The sequence below is a fragment of the Hemitrygon akajei genome, chromosome 12, assembly GCF_048418815.1.
Source record: "Hemitrygon akajei chromosome 12, sHemAka1.3, whole genome shotgun sequence".
In the NCBI taxonomy this organism is placed as follows: Eukaryota; Metazoa; Chordata; class Chondrichthyes; order Myliobatiformes; family Dasyatidae; genus Hemitrygon; species Hemitrygon akajei.
Genome location: NC_133135.1, coordinates 60,717,138 through 60,731,223, shown reverse-complemented (window position 1 = coordinate 60,731,223; position 14,086 = coordinate 60,717,138). Strand labels below are relative to the sequence as shown.

Sequence of the window (14,086 nt, the reverse complement as noted above, 5' to 3'; positions counted from 1 at the left end):
CTGATCTCCCATGTACTTCTATGATGGATTTGTAAATTGTATTCATCTTGTAAGATCTCTGGCATTGACCCTTATATGTGATAAAGACCAGTTTATCAAAGTTGCATGTTGAAGCACTTTCTGTAAAGAAATATTTATGCATAGGAATCTTGATTGCATTTCAAATATTTTCAGACATTTTATCCTTCTAGGAACAGGATAATAAATTTTGTTTCTTTAAGTAGGTTGAGGGCTTAAGAGGGATTCTACAAAAACATCTTTATATTTCTTTTACTTAATAGGCAAAGTATTGCAGCCACTTTCAAGAAATTGAATTCAATTAAATTTTGCATCATTTTCTATTAATTTTCCAGAAAAACTGCTATAATCCTCAGTCAAATTTGCCATTATTTGGTGCCAAACTTAGTGGGATTGTTCCTGGGAAAATTGTAATTTTGTTAAATAAAATCCAATAAACAGTAATAAACTACACTAATTTTCAAAAATAAGAATAGGGGCTTAGAATGTGTTCTGAAGCTTTAGACATGCCTCTACATTTTTATTGCAAATGCATGAACCGCAGCTGCATTTCTTCAAGAGCCATTAAGTGCATGCTGAAAGCATTGTGGACTTTTAAACTGTGTCCAGCTATAATCAAGTGTTATCAAGAATTTTAAAAAGCATGGATGAGTTAAGGTTATTTGAGCCACCTCCTTCCATATGTACAAAATTTTATACATTCATTCAAAATTTATAACTCTGCACAATTAAGTGTAAAAATGGAAATGTGTATCCTGGGACCATATATATTTAAAAAACACGTTTTAGGGGGATATTTCCAATATTTCCAGCTGTCCAATCTTGTACTTTTTGAAGATTATACAGACATACTATCTGATCACTTAGAGAGATACTTGGCACCAGTTATGAGTTCTATTGCTTTCTATCCACAGAAAGTAATTGATATAGGGTAATCAACCTCTCTAAGTGTTACCTTTACTCTTCAATTGAAATGATAATCTTTTGATTATTTCCAATTCCATAATACTCACCATTTTGTATAGCTTTCCTAGGCTTTTCAGCCACAGTTATTAAACATTTTAGAAAGCATAAATGTGTAAAGACACAGAAACTTGCTTTTTAATGGACATGCACTTCAGCAGAAGTCACCAACACAGAACAAGAATGCACAAGGAGCTTTTGACTATCTTAGCAGTAAATGACCTCATTGCTTTTACCAGTTATGTCACAGGCAGAGTAATATTGTAGATAGGTTTTATTGATCTAATCAAGCTTATATTTGACAAAGAATGAACTGGTACAAATGATGAAAATATACAGGACCTTTTTGGTCCATGGCAATGAAAAATGGCTGGTTTATTGCGTTAACATACTGATATTATATGCCCTTGTTCAATGTAAATCAGACATTAAAGTTTGCTATCAGTTACAAAGTTATAAGTATTGTGGGAGTGAATAGACTTAATTTAGATCATTTTAAATATGATTTCAGCCAAGACGTGTGTTTGTTCAGACCAGGAAAGCCTCAGATTTGTTTTACTGAGAATTGTATTTGGGCAATCTTACCTCAACACCTCTGGTTTGACCAGAATATTTAGTAGAGGGACAACCTGTAATTTCTGACCTTGGTTGGAAGCCTGTAAGTGTGAATTTTGACCAAAAATAATTGGGGTTGATTGTGCTAACCCATTAGTACTTAGTGCCCTGCCTACAGCTACTTATTGGAAGGGAATCAGTGCCTTTGGTGGGTGATGCCTTCTGTTCTCCAGAATGGGAATGTACAAAGTATAAATCAACATGGTTTATTTTCTTCCTGGCATTTCATTAAAGAACACATTGTGAGAGACTGAGGAGTAGGGAAATAATTGGCTTGACCACCCTACTGATTTGAGAATGGTATCTACTCTGCTGAAGTAAATGGAACAATGCCCAGCCTTGCTTTCCTTGTTCCACATGCTGTCCACATATGCATGAAGATCACTAGTAATTATTGTTTAATAACGCACATAATCAATATTATACTGAGTTGACCAGCATTTTAAACTGGCATGTAATGTGGAAAAAGACAGAAATGATGGACAATTGCTAAATTGGATTGTGTGCAATAAGGAAGTGTTTTGTTGCAGATTCATTCTTTGTTTGCATGTACTATCAGATTGTGATGATAGAGAAATTCTAGTCACTCTGTTGTGATGCATTTTGTCCACAATAAAAATGATCTTAAAGCATTTTCCAAACCAACTTCATCTATGTGCACCAGAAATGAAATTTGATCCCAGGATGAGGAAATGTCATTAAGTTAATAGATACTCAAAGCTCGTCTGCTTAGTGTCAAACTGGGAACTCATGGATTCCACTCTTAGTTCCTACTGCTAGCTAATCATTCTTGATAGAGCTGCCAATTACAATGCACCTAGATGAATGTAGGTGGTAGTGGGTAAATTCCGTGGTACTGGGAAAGAAACGGTTAGGTTTACTGATGATTCTCCAATGGGCTCTACTGGAAAATGCTCACACAAAGTGTTGAGTAAAATAAGTTTACACCTAGGTCAATCTCCCTTTGCTCTAAACAGCTTGCAAAGACTAGTGTTCCCAAATGATGGTTCAAGGGTAGCTGTTAAGTGAGTAATTTCATTCCAGATAACAAAGAGAGCATTTGATGTGCTTTTAGCAGGACCCACAATGCAAAAACCTGGATTCTGTGACAGAGCAAAGAAAGGAGAAACTTTGCAGAATGATCTAGTGATCTCTGTAATGCAGACTACTTCTTTCTCAACATTGGTGCTATGAGATCTTGATTCTAGGGGATCTATGGCATTTAATAACAATGGCATCAGGGAGCTGTGCAGTTAATAACACTTGAGTGTTCTCATAAATGGAAAACCTGGTGGTAAAAGGGATTTTAAATGCCTTACAGAATCCAAAATAATATCTGCTTCATACTCGAGATTAAGGTCAAAGCTGAAATATTTTAAAGAAATAAAATCAACTTTGGAATTTTGAAAGACTTGAGGAGATGCTTATCCACAGATCTAAAACTTATAGGTCTAGAGATGTTGTTGAATTGCAGTTGTATCTATTAAAATCTCACTTGCAGCATTATGTTGGTGCAGTTTGCAAAAAAAAATCTTACCAAGGAACCACTCCACAAATTTCCGGATTCCTCTGTTAATTTCCAAAATTTACTGTCAGTTTTGTGGTATAATAATAGTGAGATCTGATCATTGGGTGATGGGGGGGGGGGGGGGGAGTATAGTTGCCTACATTTTGCTTGTGAAATCTGACCCAGCATTATGGCCATTCTAAAAGAAGTGTGGCTTTGAATTGTTAAATTGTGTGGACATGTCATGCATAGCATTGCAATGCAGATGAATGGAGGACTTTCAGAGCAAGGGGCACAGTAAGCTAATGTATGATTATTGAAGAGAACGGTACCTCCCCAATCACCCAATGGTCCTTCATGCTGTGTGAGACCATCATTATACACCACAAATTAAAACACATCTTATTCCCTGTAAATTCCACATTCAACTTCAAAATTAATTTGTGGTGGGGACTAAAGTCTTGCTATTCAGATTTAGAAGATGTAAATTATGACAGAAACCTGTCTCCTCCGTCATGGTGGGAAACAGAAACTATTTAAGTGATAACAAATCACCAAGGTTAAGTTACCATAGAAGTAATCTAATAATCTGGCTGTTATTCGTATATTATTCGTTCAGTTAATGATTAGAAGGTGGGACAACAGCTAGACTTTGTAATGAGTCTAACAAAAACTATCAGATTGGGTTCAATACCGTCCAACTTATGACTCCACATCGTTGACATAACAAACCATTAATTTGTAGTTGCTTTAACACCATATTCTCAATGAGCAATTAAGGATGGACAGCAATGGCTAATCTTGCCAATGCTGCCCAGAAATGAGTGAATAAGACTACATAAGTAGTATCATAATCAGCATTCCCAGTTGGAGACACCATGCAAAGAGAACATATATGGAAATATATATTTAAATAAGCAGCTACCATCTCTTAAAGTCTTCAACTAGTTATACATAAAATATTAACTGCTACAGCTGGAACTTTAATCCTTTTCCTCTTCAATTTCTTTCCTTTTATTAAAACCAGAGTTATGCAGGGAACATCTGTTATCCAGATAAATTCCCTGCGTAACCAGGCCAAGGTTAAGGTGGTCAGCTCTCCAGGACTGCCCTGGAATCCACAGAAATTGGAGATGAATCTTAACAACTTTCCCGGAAACCTGGACGACAGAATAAGACGGGGGAAAAATATCATGAAAATATAAATGTATTATTTTGGTGCATGTGTTACTTTCATTATCAGTTCTTAAAAGATTGGAGAATGGATAAAAAGGTTGTTCAAATGACAGTAAGTAAAAAGGCAATTGGATAACACTTGGAGTGGGAAGATAGTGCAGTGGATTATAGACCAATGTGTGACAGGAGACCTTGGGCAGATGTTTGGAACAGTGAGGCTTGGAGGGAGAAGATCTTGTAATAAAATCCACTATTGCAAAGCCATTACTGTCATCATTTTATTAATCTGTGCATTCAAATATTACCAACAGTAACAGGACAGTGAAGAAGAAATTGTACTGTGCGGTTTCTCTTGGTAGTAGTAGTAGTACAGCCAGTCCATGAGATTAATTATGAATTATTGACTGTTTATTTGGTATATTTTATGGATTATACCACAACATTTGGTGTAAAATACTGGTTGTCAATATTGGTCATCATTACAAATACCAGAACACTTTAAATTACAGATTTATTTAATGAATTCAAATTTCTTGGCTAGTATGGTGAGAGTTAGACTGGTTTCTTTGGGTCTCTGCTAGTCCAGTAATATAACCACGATGATATAGACGAGTAAATCAGGTCAACGTTGAATAAAATTACAAATCCTGAACATGTGTATCAAAAACACTAAAACCTTTGATATTGATTTCCTTTTATAATCCAAGGACTGTGCAAATAGTCACTGCAAATAGGTGAAAAATACATTTATACCCAATTACATTGTAAATCCTTTGTACATTCATTTAGAATTGCAGTAATTTTGTGGGTGATGTTCTAATTGTGAAAATGAATTCACTTCTGGTGAAATAATTAAAATTGTAAAGCGAGAAACTGCTGTGCTGATGCTTTTAAGAATGCCTCTGCTTTGCTTTGCTGAATATTTTCTTGCTACACTAACTTTTAAAACCTCAGCATCACCACCATGCTTTATTGCCAAAGTTTTGAAGTTTGTATGAGCATCTGATTTTCAACCACAGCTCAAGTGCCACCCACAGATTGTTGGGTGACATTGTGTGCAATAATAGATTTGAAATTGTTGTGCTCCAGCAACTCAGTTATCCATTTTTTTAAACAAACTACATGAAAAGTATAACTTCTGCCATCTTTCTGCTCTTGTACATTCACCTGATATTTCTCTATTTAATGAGCAACACCCCATTTTAAAATATGTTTTGTATTCACATTGGCATTTAAAACACATTCATATACTGTTTGATGAGCAAGTTAAGGGAAAAGTGGGAAGTGGTCAATCACCGATGTTTAACCTGAATCGTTTGCTCAGAGCATTTTAACCATAGCAACTCTGAGCTTGTTAATGCACAGAAAATGGTTCATAGTATTTTAACCCAACTGACATATCATTTGCCTCTGAATAAAGCAGCAAGAAAAGTTTGTTATTCATGAACGTAGGCTGGTAGTTTTTAATCAACAGCATGCAAAATGGAAAATGAGCAGAACATTTTTTTTTACTTAAATCTCCAGGGAAGGCTAAATCTACCATTTCAGCACACCTTTAAAAATTGAATAAATATGCATGTACTCTTAACTTGGTAGCAGTCAATCAAGATATTTTTTAAAAGTAATTAACAGTTTTATTGATGTGTGATTGTTATTTATTATTTGAAGTGAGTAGTGGCCATGGGCATCCTTTTACATATTCATGACAAGTATCTGTTTTTCACTTTCTTTCAGAATACCATAGTGAGAGAGCTGAGGATGATGAGAGCACTCAGTTTAAAGATTCATTGAATGAGCATCCAACAGATGTGGAGCACAACCAGCAGGTAACATCAAAGACTGCAGTGGAATTTGTTTTACGTACAATTTGGAGAGAGGCAGAACATTTAATGAATGCTTTAAATTGTGAAGAGTTCAAAAGAACAAAAATGTGCAGAGGCAGATCAGCAGGAATCTGAAATAAAATCAAAGAATGCAGGAAATACTTGGCAGGTCAAACAGCATCCATGGAGAGAGAAAAAAAACTAATGGTTCAGGTAATAAACTTTCACCATAAGCTATTGAATGTGTTTCTGATGTAAAGCCACACTGGAAACCCGTTATTTCTCCAGCAATGATATGCCTGATGTGTTACGCATGTTAGGTCTTTATTCTTTGGAGCGTAGAAGGTTGAGGGGGGACTTGATAGAGGTATTTAAAATTATGAGGGGGATAGAGTTGACATGGATAGGCTTTTTCCATTGAGAGTAGGGGAGATTCGAACAAGAGGACATGAGTTGAAAGGGGGCAAAAGTTTAGGGGTAACACGAGGGGGAATTTCTCAAGAGTGGTAGCTGAGTGGAACGAGCTTCCAGTAGAAGTGGTAGAGGCAGGTTTGGTATTGTCATTGAAAGTAAAATTGGATAGGTAGATGGACAGGAAAGGAATGGAGGGTTATGGGCTGAGTGCAGGTCAGTGGGACTAGGTGAGAGTAAACGTTCGGCACCGACTAGAAGGGCCGAGATGACCTGTTTCCATGCTGTAATTCTTATATGGTTATATGTCTAGCAATTGTTGTTTTCATTGCAAAAGAAATAATGTATGTCCAGAAATAGAAGTGTCTCATTATAATTCAAATGGCTTGGTGTTCTGCCATTGGGGAAATGGACAGCATGAATTAGAATCCCATGGAGAGTGGAGATCTTATCACTTCCATTCTTGTCTACGTGGCTTGAATGGGTTGGATGACTGAGCAAAGAGGTGGCAGCTGGAATAAGGTGTGGGGAAGTGTACAGTAAAGCATTTTGTTAGAAGCAAAAAAAGGTATAGACTATTTCTCTACAGGTAGAGAATTCTCTTCTAATGGGGAGAGAATTCAGAAATCAAAGGTGCAAAGGGACTTGCAAGTCCTCATGCAGGATTCCCTAAAAGTTAACTTGCAGGTTGAGTCAGTGTTGAGGAAGGCAAGTACAATGTTCGCATTCATTTTGAGAGGACTAGAAAACAAAAGCATGATATAATGCTTTTTTTTAAGGTGTTGGTCAGAATAAATTTGGAGTATTGTTAGCTGTTTTGGGTTCCATATCTAATGAAAGATGTGATGGCATTGTTGAGGGTTTATAGGAGATGTATGAGACTTATCCCAGGGATGAAATAGTTAATGTATGAGGAACATTTGATGGCCTTGGAATTTAAAAGGATGAAAAGAGATGTCACTGAAACCTCCAATATTGAAATGCCTGGATAGAATTGATGTATAGTCTAGAACCAGAGAACACAGCTCAGAATAAAAGGACATCACTTTAGAATGTAGATGAGGAGGAATTTCTTTAGCTAGAGTTCAAGGTTCAAAATAAAATAATTATCAAGGCACTTGTGTGTCACCATTTTTGTATATCAAGATTCATTTTCTTCCAGACATTCACAGTAGCACAATAGAATCAATGAAAAACCATAGAATCATTCTCTGTACATCTGTGGGAGTTCATTGCACTTCTGCACATCTACGGAATTCACTGCTGCAGATGACTAAGTCATTGGGTATTTTAAAGTAGAGTTTGATAGCTTCTTGATCAGTAAGGTTGTCAATGGTTGTAGGGAGAAGGCAGAGAATGGGGTTAAGAAAGGAAAATAAGTCAGCCATGATTGAATGGTAGAGCCGAATCAATGGGCTGAATAGCCTGATTCTGCTTCTACAGCCTAGTCACTGAGTACATGAATAAAGCTGGGTGAAGAATTATAAATTGAAATTCCACATCTTTGTATTCAGGCTTTTAGTGCATTCATATCGATGCTATGTTATATTTTACATTGTTCACATTATTGGCAATTCTTTCCCAATTAAGTCTGAAGCTGCTGTACAGTGCCAACTCAATGATTAAGTAATGTTGATCACATGGCACTCAATATTTAATTCAGTACTTTTAGTGCATTCATATAGATGTTAGTTTATGTTTTACACTGTTCACATTGTTAATGAAGGTGTTGTGCAGTGCCAACTTAATTAAATAATGTTGATCACATGACAGTCAGTACTTTCCCAATGTTTCTTGTCTCGCCTCCTTTTCTACCCAGCGATTTCACACATGCATATTTCCATTGTTGCATTGCATTAATATGTGTTTCTCTGTGTGGGTGAGTGTTGACAACCTTTTGTAGCTGACTGTGAAAGATTCACGATTAAACTGAAAGTTGTAACATGCAATGTTCACGATTGTAGAATTCCAGTGGAAGTAACTGAGCAGTAATGAGGAACACAGATCTTAGGAAATTTTCTTTCTCTAACCATGGAGTTGTGTGACATCATTACATACATACATGAAATTAGAATTGTTGCTGTCCATCTTCATCAACGGGGGGGGGGGGGGGAGGGAGAAAGGAGTTGCTTGTGTTAACGATAAGAAGGAATATTAATTTTGAGACAATTTCTGTCTGCAATTTTGCAGACAGAATAAATGTGTGTTAAGCTCTGCCTTAGTTGTGTTTGCTCTTTTGGATCCATCCATTTTCATTGGTTTCAAATTTCTCAAATTGCAATTAAATCTTTTAGTCTTTACAGAAAGGCTCAAATGATTCTGGATTTAAAAGTTGTATTGAAACTGACAGCAGCATCTTGGTTCACAATTCACTGGCCACAAGAACAAAGGCGCTGGACAATTTCCAGCACGTGAAACTCGAAATGCAGAGTCCGAGCGAGGAAAATAAGCTGATGGAAAATGAACTGATGGAGTTGAGGACACAGACTGAGACATCAGTACCTCAAATGGAGTAAATATTTCATTTATTAAATTTAGATGCCTTGGTTAATTTTTTTTAGTTTAACATTTTTAAGACTGAGAATATTAAATGTGTTGGGCACAGATTCAACCACATTTCAAATTTATGTATGGACCCTTTCCCTTCTCTACCAAATTCTCAGCTTCACTTTGTCCACTGTTTATTGTGGCACTTTACTACCCTGCAGTCGAAAATTTGTCAGTCTCAGTTGATCAATACATATGGTAGCTGACTGACCGGGTATATTAGACCTTCCCCGCTGATGAGGCATGAGTTTCAGCATTTTGTATTTTCAGAAAAGGACAATTGTGTTTAGCAGTCACTGCTAATTTTAAGATGAGATTAATGATAGAAAATGTTAGAAGATCCAGAATGGGATGTTAATTACAAGTACTTCCTGCAGTTTTTATCTGATTTCAACGTACTGAACAATATTAACCCATAGCAAGGTCCAGCTGACCATGTTAGCAATTTGAAAGGTGGCATCTGCATTTAGATTAAATGATGTTTGATAATGTATTGCAAAGCTATGATGTAGTCATTAAGGAAGAAATTTATTAACCACCTTTCATATTTACAGGACTCTTCAAGGCGTTTCATGGTCAGTTCATTGGTGTGAGAAGGGAGCACTGTTGGCCCATCTCAGCTATTTGGAACAAAAAATTGGGCTTGCCTTTTTACAATCCTCCAAATAGACAAAACTGCTTGGAAACTTTCAAGTTTCTTGGGACAGTGATGGGATCTCTGGGGCAGCTGAATCAAGCCTCATTCAAAGTAAAGAGAAAAGATTTTGATAGCTTTCTAACTTGTGTTCCCAGCCAGTCAAACCACTAAAACATACTTAATGCTTCTGAAAGTTTGAGAGAGCCAGAAATATACAAAAATATTTTAAAACTTAGAAACGTGTAACACTGTATGTTGAAAGAACAAAATGTGAAAGATGCTAAAACACTAAAGCAATTTATAAGAACATATTAAGTTGGAGTAGCTCATCAAGTCCTTTGAGCCTGCTTCATTATTCACAAGGTCATTGCTGATCTTCTACCTCAGTGACATCTTCCTGCACTACACTATATCTCTTGATTCCCGGATATACTTTTTATCTCTTTTGAATTAACATAATTATCACCATCTGAGTTAGAGCGTTTTAAAGTTCGTCAATGTCTGACTGAAGGAGTTTCACTTCCTCTTAGTCATAGTATTCTATTCTGAGATAGTAAACCTTTGTTCTAAACACCTCTTTGCATCCAACCTGCCAAGCACATCTTTGAACACCAACATTTCCAAAGCTCCAACATTAAAAAATACCCTGCTTTTCTTTTTTTTGTTCACAAACATGTATCACACATTATATGATGTTACTTATTCAGTCCTGGTAATATTACCAAGAAGATTCTTTACATTTTACATACTTCTAAACATCAATATCTCATTAAAACATATCAAGAAATCTAAATGAAAAACCCTTCCAAAATTGAAATTTTAACAAGTGTATTTTTAAACTAAAAATCCTCTAATGTTTACCTTGAGGACATTTTTTGAAGACTCTTCCAGCCGTTCCTTTCCAGTCAATGCAAGGGGAACAGGCCAGTTGTTCCTTCACATACCTGGCAGAGAATGCTTCAGTAAATCTGGAATGAAGTAGCTAAGTCCTGCCCCATCAGATTTCCAGAGAACGAGTGTAGTTAGCTGCCAGCATACACATGTGTGGAAGTCTGGAAATTGTTCCAAATAACATGCAATAATAATGATATACATTGGCATTTGTAATTAAATTTACCAAGAAACATAGGTTATTGTTGAGTGAACTATTTATAGATTAAGGGAATATAGTAAATGTCCTATATAATGGAATATTAATAGATAAGATGCTTAGAACAAAACTAAAATTCCTCCTTTGTTACAGGCATGCCTCTCACTTCCCTCACTAATCACATTAATGATTCACCTAGGTTTTCAATTAAATTAACTGGCCTGATCCAATTATTTTATGAGGAGGTGTGGGGGAGGGGTTTGCTGGGTAACTGATTTAAAACCAATAGGTTAACTGATTAAATTAAGTAAACTGGATATACAGTAGTTTATGATAAGCACAGTGTGTGCTCTCAATCATTCAGCCATTGTGGAGAATCTTTCTGAAAACAGCTTTTCAGCATACAGTATGGTGGTGGTAAGTTGTGGGGTGTCTCTGTGAGTCATTGTTTGATTTCAGTGCACTGAGCAAATATTAACTCATAGCAAGGTCCAGCTGACCACCAAATGATTTTTGAATTTTCATGGTGTACTGGAGGAAGTAAATCAAGCTCCTTCTCAAGCACAGTGACTGCACAGGAGGTAGGAACATAGTTTATGAATTGTTAGACTGATGCTGAGGAAACCTTTGATTGTGGGAAGTGCTGATTTTCTGAATACCAGTATTTTCAAAGGGAGGGGTTTTAATGTTCTTGATAATCTTAGTTTTTAATCTATTTTACATAACTATATCAAATTGAAAGTAAGTATTTTATACACCATATTGACATTCACTTTTATTCATATTCATTCCTTGAAGCCCATTACAAAATCAGACTTCGGCGAAGGCTGAGCAGAAGAGGATTGTGGAAGAGGGTCTGACGGGCCCAGGGTGGAACGCAGAAGCAAAGGAGGTCAGCCTTGATGTTTGGGACCTTAGGGAGGAGATTATAAAGTTAACTGTGAAATTACAGAACTCAGAAACCATCATCAGCCTCCTGAAGGAACAGCTGGAGCTCAACTCTTCCCAGACCGGAGAAAAACGTTTCAATCCAGAGCTCATTGTAAATATGGCCAAAGAAATTGAGCGACTAAAATCAGAGCTTAGCCTGACTCAGGTGCAATACTCGAAAGCGGACATGCAACAATGTGACAGAAGGACTAAGCAGGCCAGACCCCATTCACTGGACCTTGGAATTCTCTTATCACAGAGTAATAATGAGGCCCTGTATTTGATTGATGCTGTTCAACAGGTTAGTATGAATGCACTATAGTAATTTTAAAAAAGTAAGATCTAATGATATTTTAATTTTCCTCTGTGTGTTAAAAAGCCATTGTTCATTTTGATTACTTGGTGTTTACTGGAGGATGCTTATCTCAACTCAATGCCTGTGTTGCTTTTGGTTTTTATGTAAGCATTTTACTTTTTTAGATATCTTTTCTCTAAACCTCTACACTGTATATGTTTTACTGAGAAATGAGTAGCAAACAGGAACCAGTTTAACTAGATAAGAACAATTGATAAACAGAGTGCAGTTGAACAAGACTTTGGTAGCTGTGGAAAACATTGGTGAAGCAACACTTAGAGTATTGTGTCTAGTTTTTGTTACCTTGTTATAAGAAAAAATGCCATTAATCTGGACAAAGTGCAGAAATGAATTATGTGAATATTGTCAGGACTCAGGCTTGAAACTTAAGGAGAGGTTGAGCAGACATGGACTTTATTCCTAGGAATGGAGGAGACTGAGTGGTGATCTTATAAAGGTGTATAAAATCATAAGTGGCAAAAGAATAATGTAAATGCACAGTCTTTTTCTCAGGGACAGGGAATCAAACACTCGAGGGCATATATATGTAAAAGGGAAAATTTTAAAAGGGGCATGAGGCAAACTTCTTCATGAAGACGTTGTTGCATATGTGGAATGAGCTTTTCCAAATCTGTGCAAGTGGTTGAGGCAGGTGTAACATTTGAAGCTATTTAGACAGGTAGATGAATAGGAGAGGTTTAAAGAAATACAGGCCAAACATGGGCAAATGGGATGAGCTTAGATGGACATTTTAGTCAGTATGGACAAGTTGGGTCAAAGGGCCTTTTTCAGTGCTGTATTACTCTGATTAGATCACAGTTTCAAAAAACAACATCCTCTTTATATGATGCACACAGTCTCAACAAATTTTCCTTTTTCATTTGAACTTCATCTTTGAAGTTAGTGAAAATCAGGTCACATATCTAATGGTGTGGTATGGAGTGTTACTAGAGAAATTGTCTTCTCCAGCATGAAGTGATTAGTGCTGGGAGAGTGGAGTGAGGCCAGAAGGGTTAGAGTTTGAAAGTCAGGAAAAAGTATCTGTCAATGCTGGTAGTCTGAAACAAAAATGGAAAATGCCACAAGACAGCAGGTCAGACTTGGAAAGAGACAGTTAACATTTCAGCTGTGCCACCATTCTCTTTCAGGGAAGGAGGGAGATGCTATTTAGCTTTGACTAGGAGGGAAGGTAGGGGAAGGGATATATAGGGAATGTTTGTGTAAAGGTTATCAGCACATTAAGCTTCTTGGTCTGTGTATGTGTTGTTAATGGGATCTGCCCAGCAGGCAAGTTGCACAAACAGGATAGGTTTATGGGAGCCTATATCAGACCTGAGAAAGACAGAATTAAGTTAACATAAGTAGCAGCAAAGATGAGGCAAGGTGATGGGCTAGGGTGCTGTTAAATTTATTTGCATTTTTGACGGATTACCTATATTACTGTCTAGGACCTATACATTGTTCTGAAATATATGCAATACAAGCAATTCAATTCACGATGCATGGCTTGTGAAATATTGTCTTGTACCATAGGATTAAGATTTGATGGAAAATTGATGTTTTGAGCTTGTGTTGAGTAGAATCTGAATCTGCAGCTCCAGTATTAGAGGAAGTTATTTAATTTCTATCTAACACCTCATTCTCAATCTGCTGTGATTAAAGAGGATGATACAAATGGTTCATGTAAATGTTAGTTTCCTTGCATCTGGTGAATGTTTTTCTTCTCCTTCCAGTGTGGAACTGTGCTTCCAGGGCAGACACGATTTTTGGTTTATTCTGAATCTGTGTGGAGTTAGCTGATCTCCCTGACAGCAATGATGGTTCATTTTAGCTATTAAGCTTCTTGGCCTGGATGTCGGGAGAGGGCAGCCATGTTTTCAGACCATCTTATCACAGTTAAATGTATCTAGCTTTTAGCTAACTGTTGGATCAGGCTCAGCTCAATGGCCATTGTGATTACACATACAGGGGGGTGATAGTGATAGAATATTACTAGGTACTGAAGTATGTCAAA

The 14,086-nt window shown here is 36.7% G+C and overlaps 1 protein-coding gene and 1 long non-coding RNA gene across 15 annotated transcripts in view; one reads left to right on the top strand and one right to left on the bottom strand.

The window, feature by feature from the left end:
• Positions 1-10,694, bottom strand: part of LOC140737082 (uncharacterized) — a 42,510-nt gene extending 31,816 nt beyond the window's left edge. Inside the window, exon 1 of the long non-coding RNA XR_012101053.1 lies at positions 10,559-10,694. This is a non-coding gene — a long non-coding RNA (uncharacterized lncRNA). The remainder of the gene's footprint in view (positions 1-10,558) is intronic.
• The window catches only part of pde4dip (phosphodiesterase 4D interacting protein), a 422,313-nt gene that overhangs the window by 316,845 nt on the left and 91,382 nt on the right, over positions 1-14,086 (top strand). For all 14 annotated transcript variants that reach the window (XM_073063246.1, XM_073063248.1, XM_073063241.1 and 11 more), the window contains 3 exons: positions 6,014-6,105; positions 8,808-9,025; positions 11,586-12,018. In XM_073063246.1, coding sequence (XP_072919347.1) covers positions 6,014-6,105; positions 8,808-9,025; positions 11,586-12,018 — 743 coding nt within the window. The remainder of the gene's footprint in view (positions 1-6,013; positions 6,106-8,807; positions 9,026-11,585; positions 12,019-14,086) is intronic.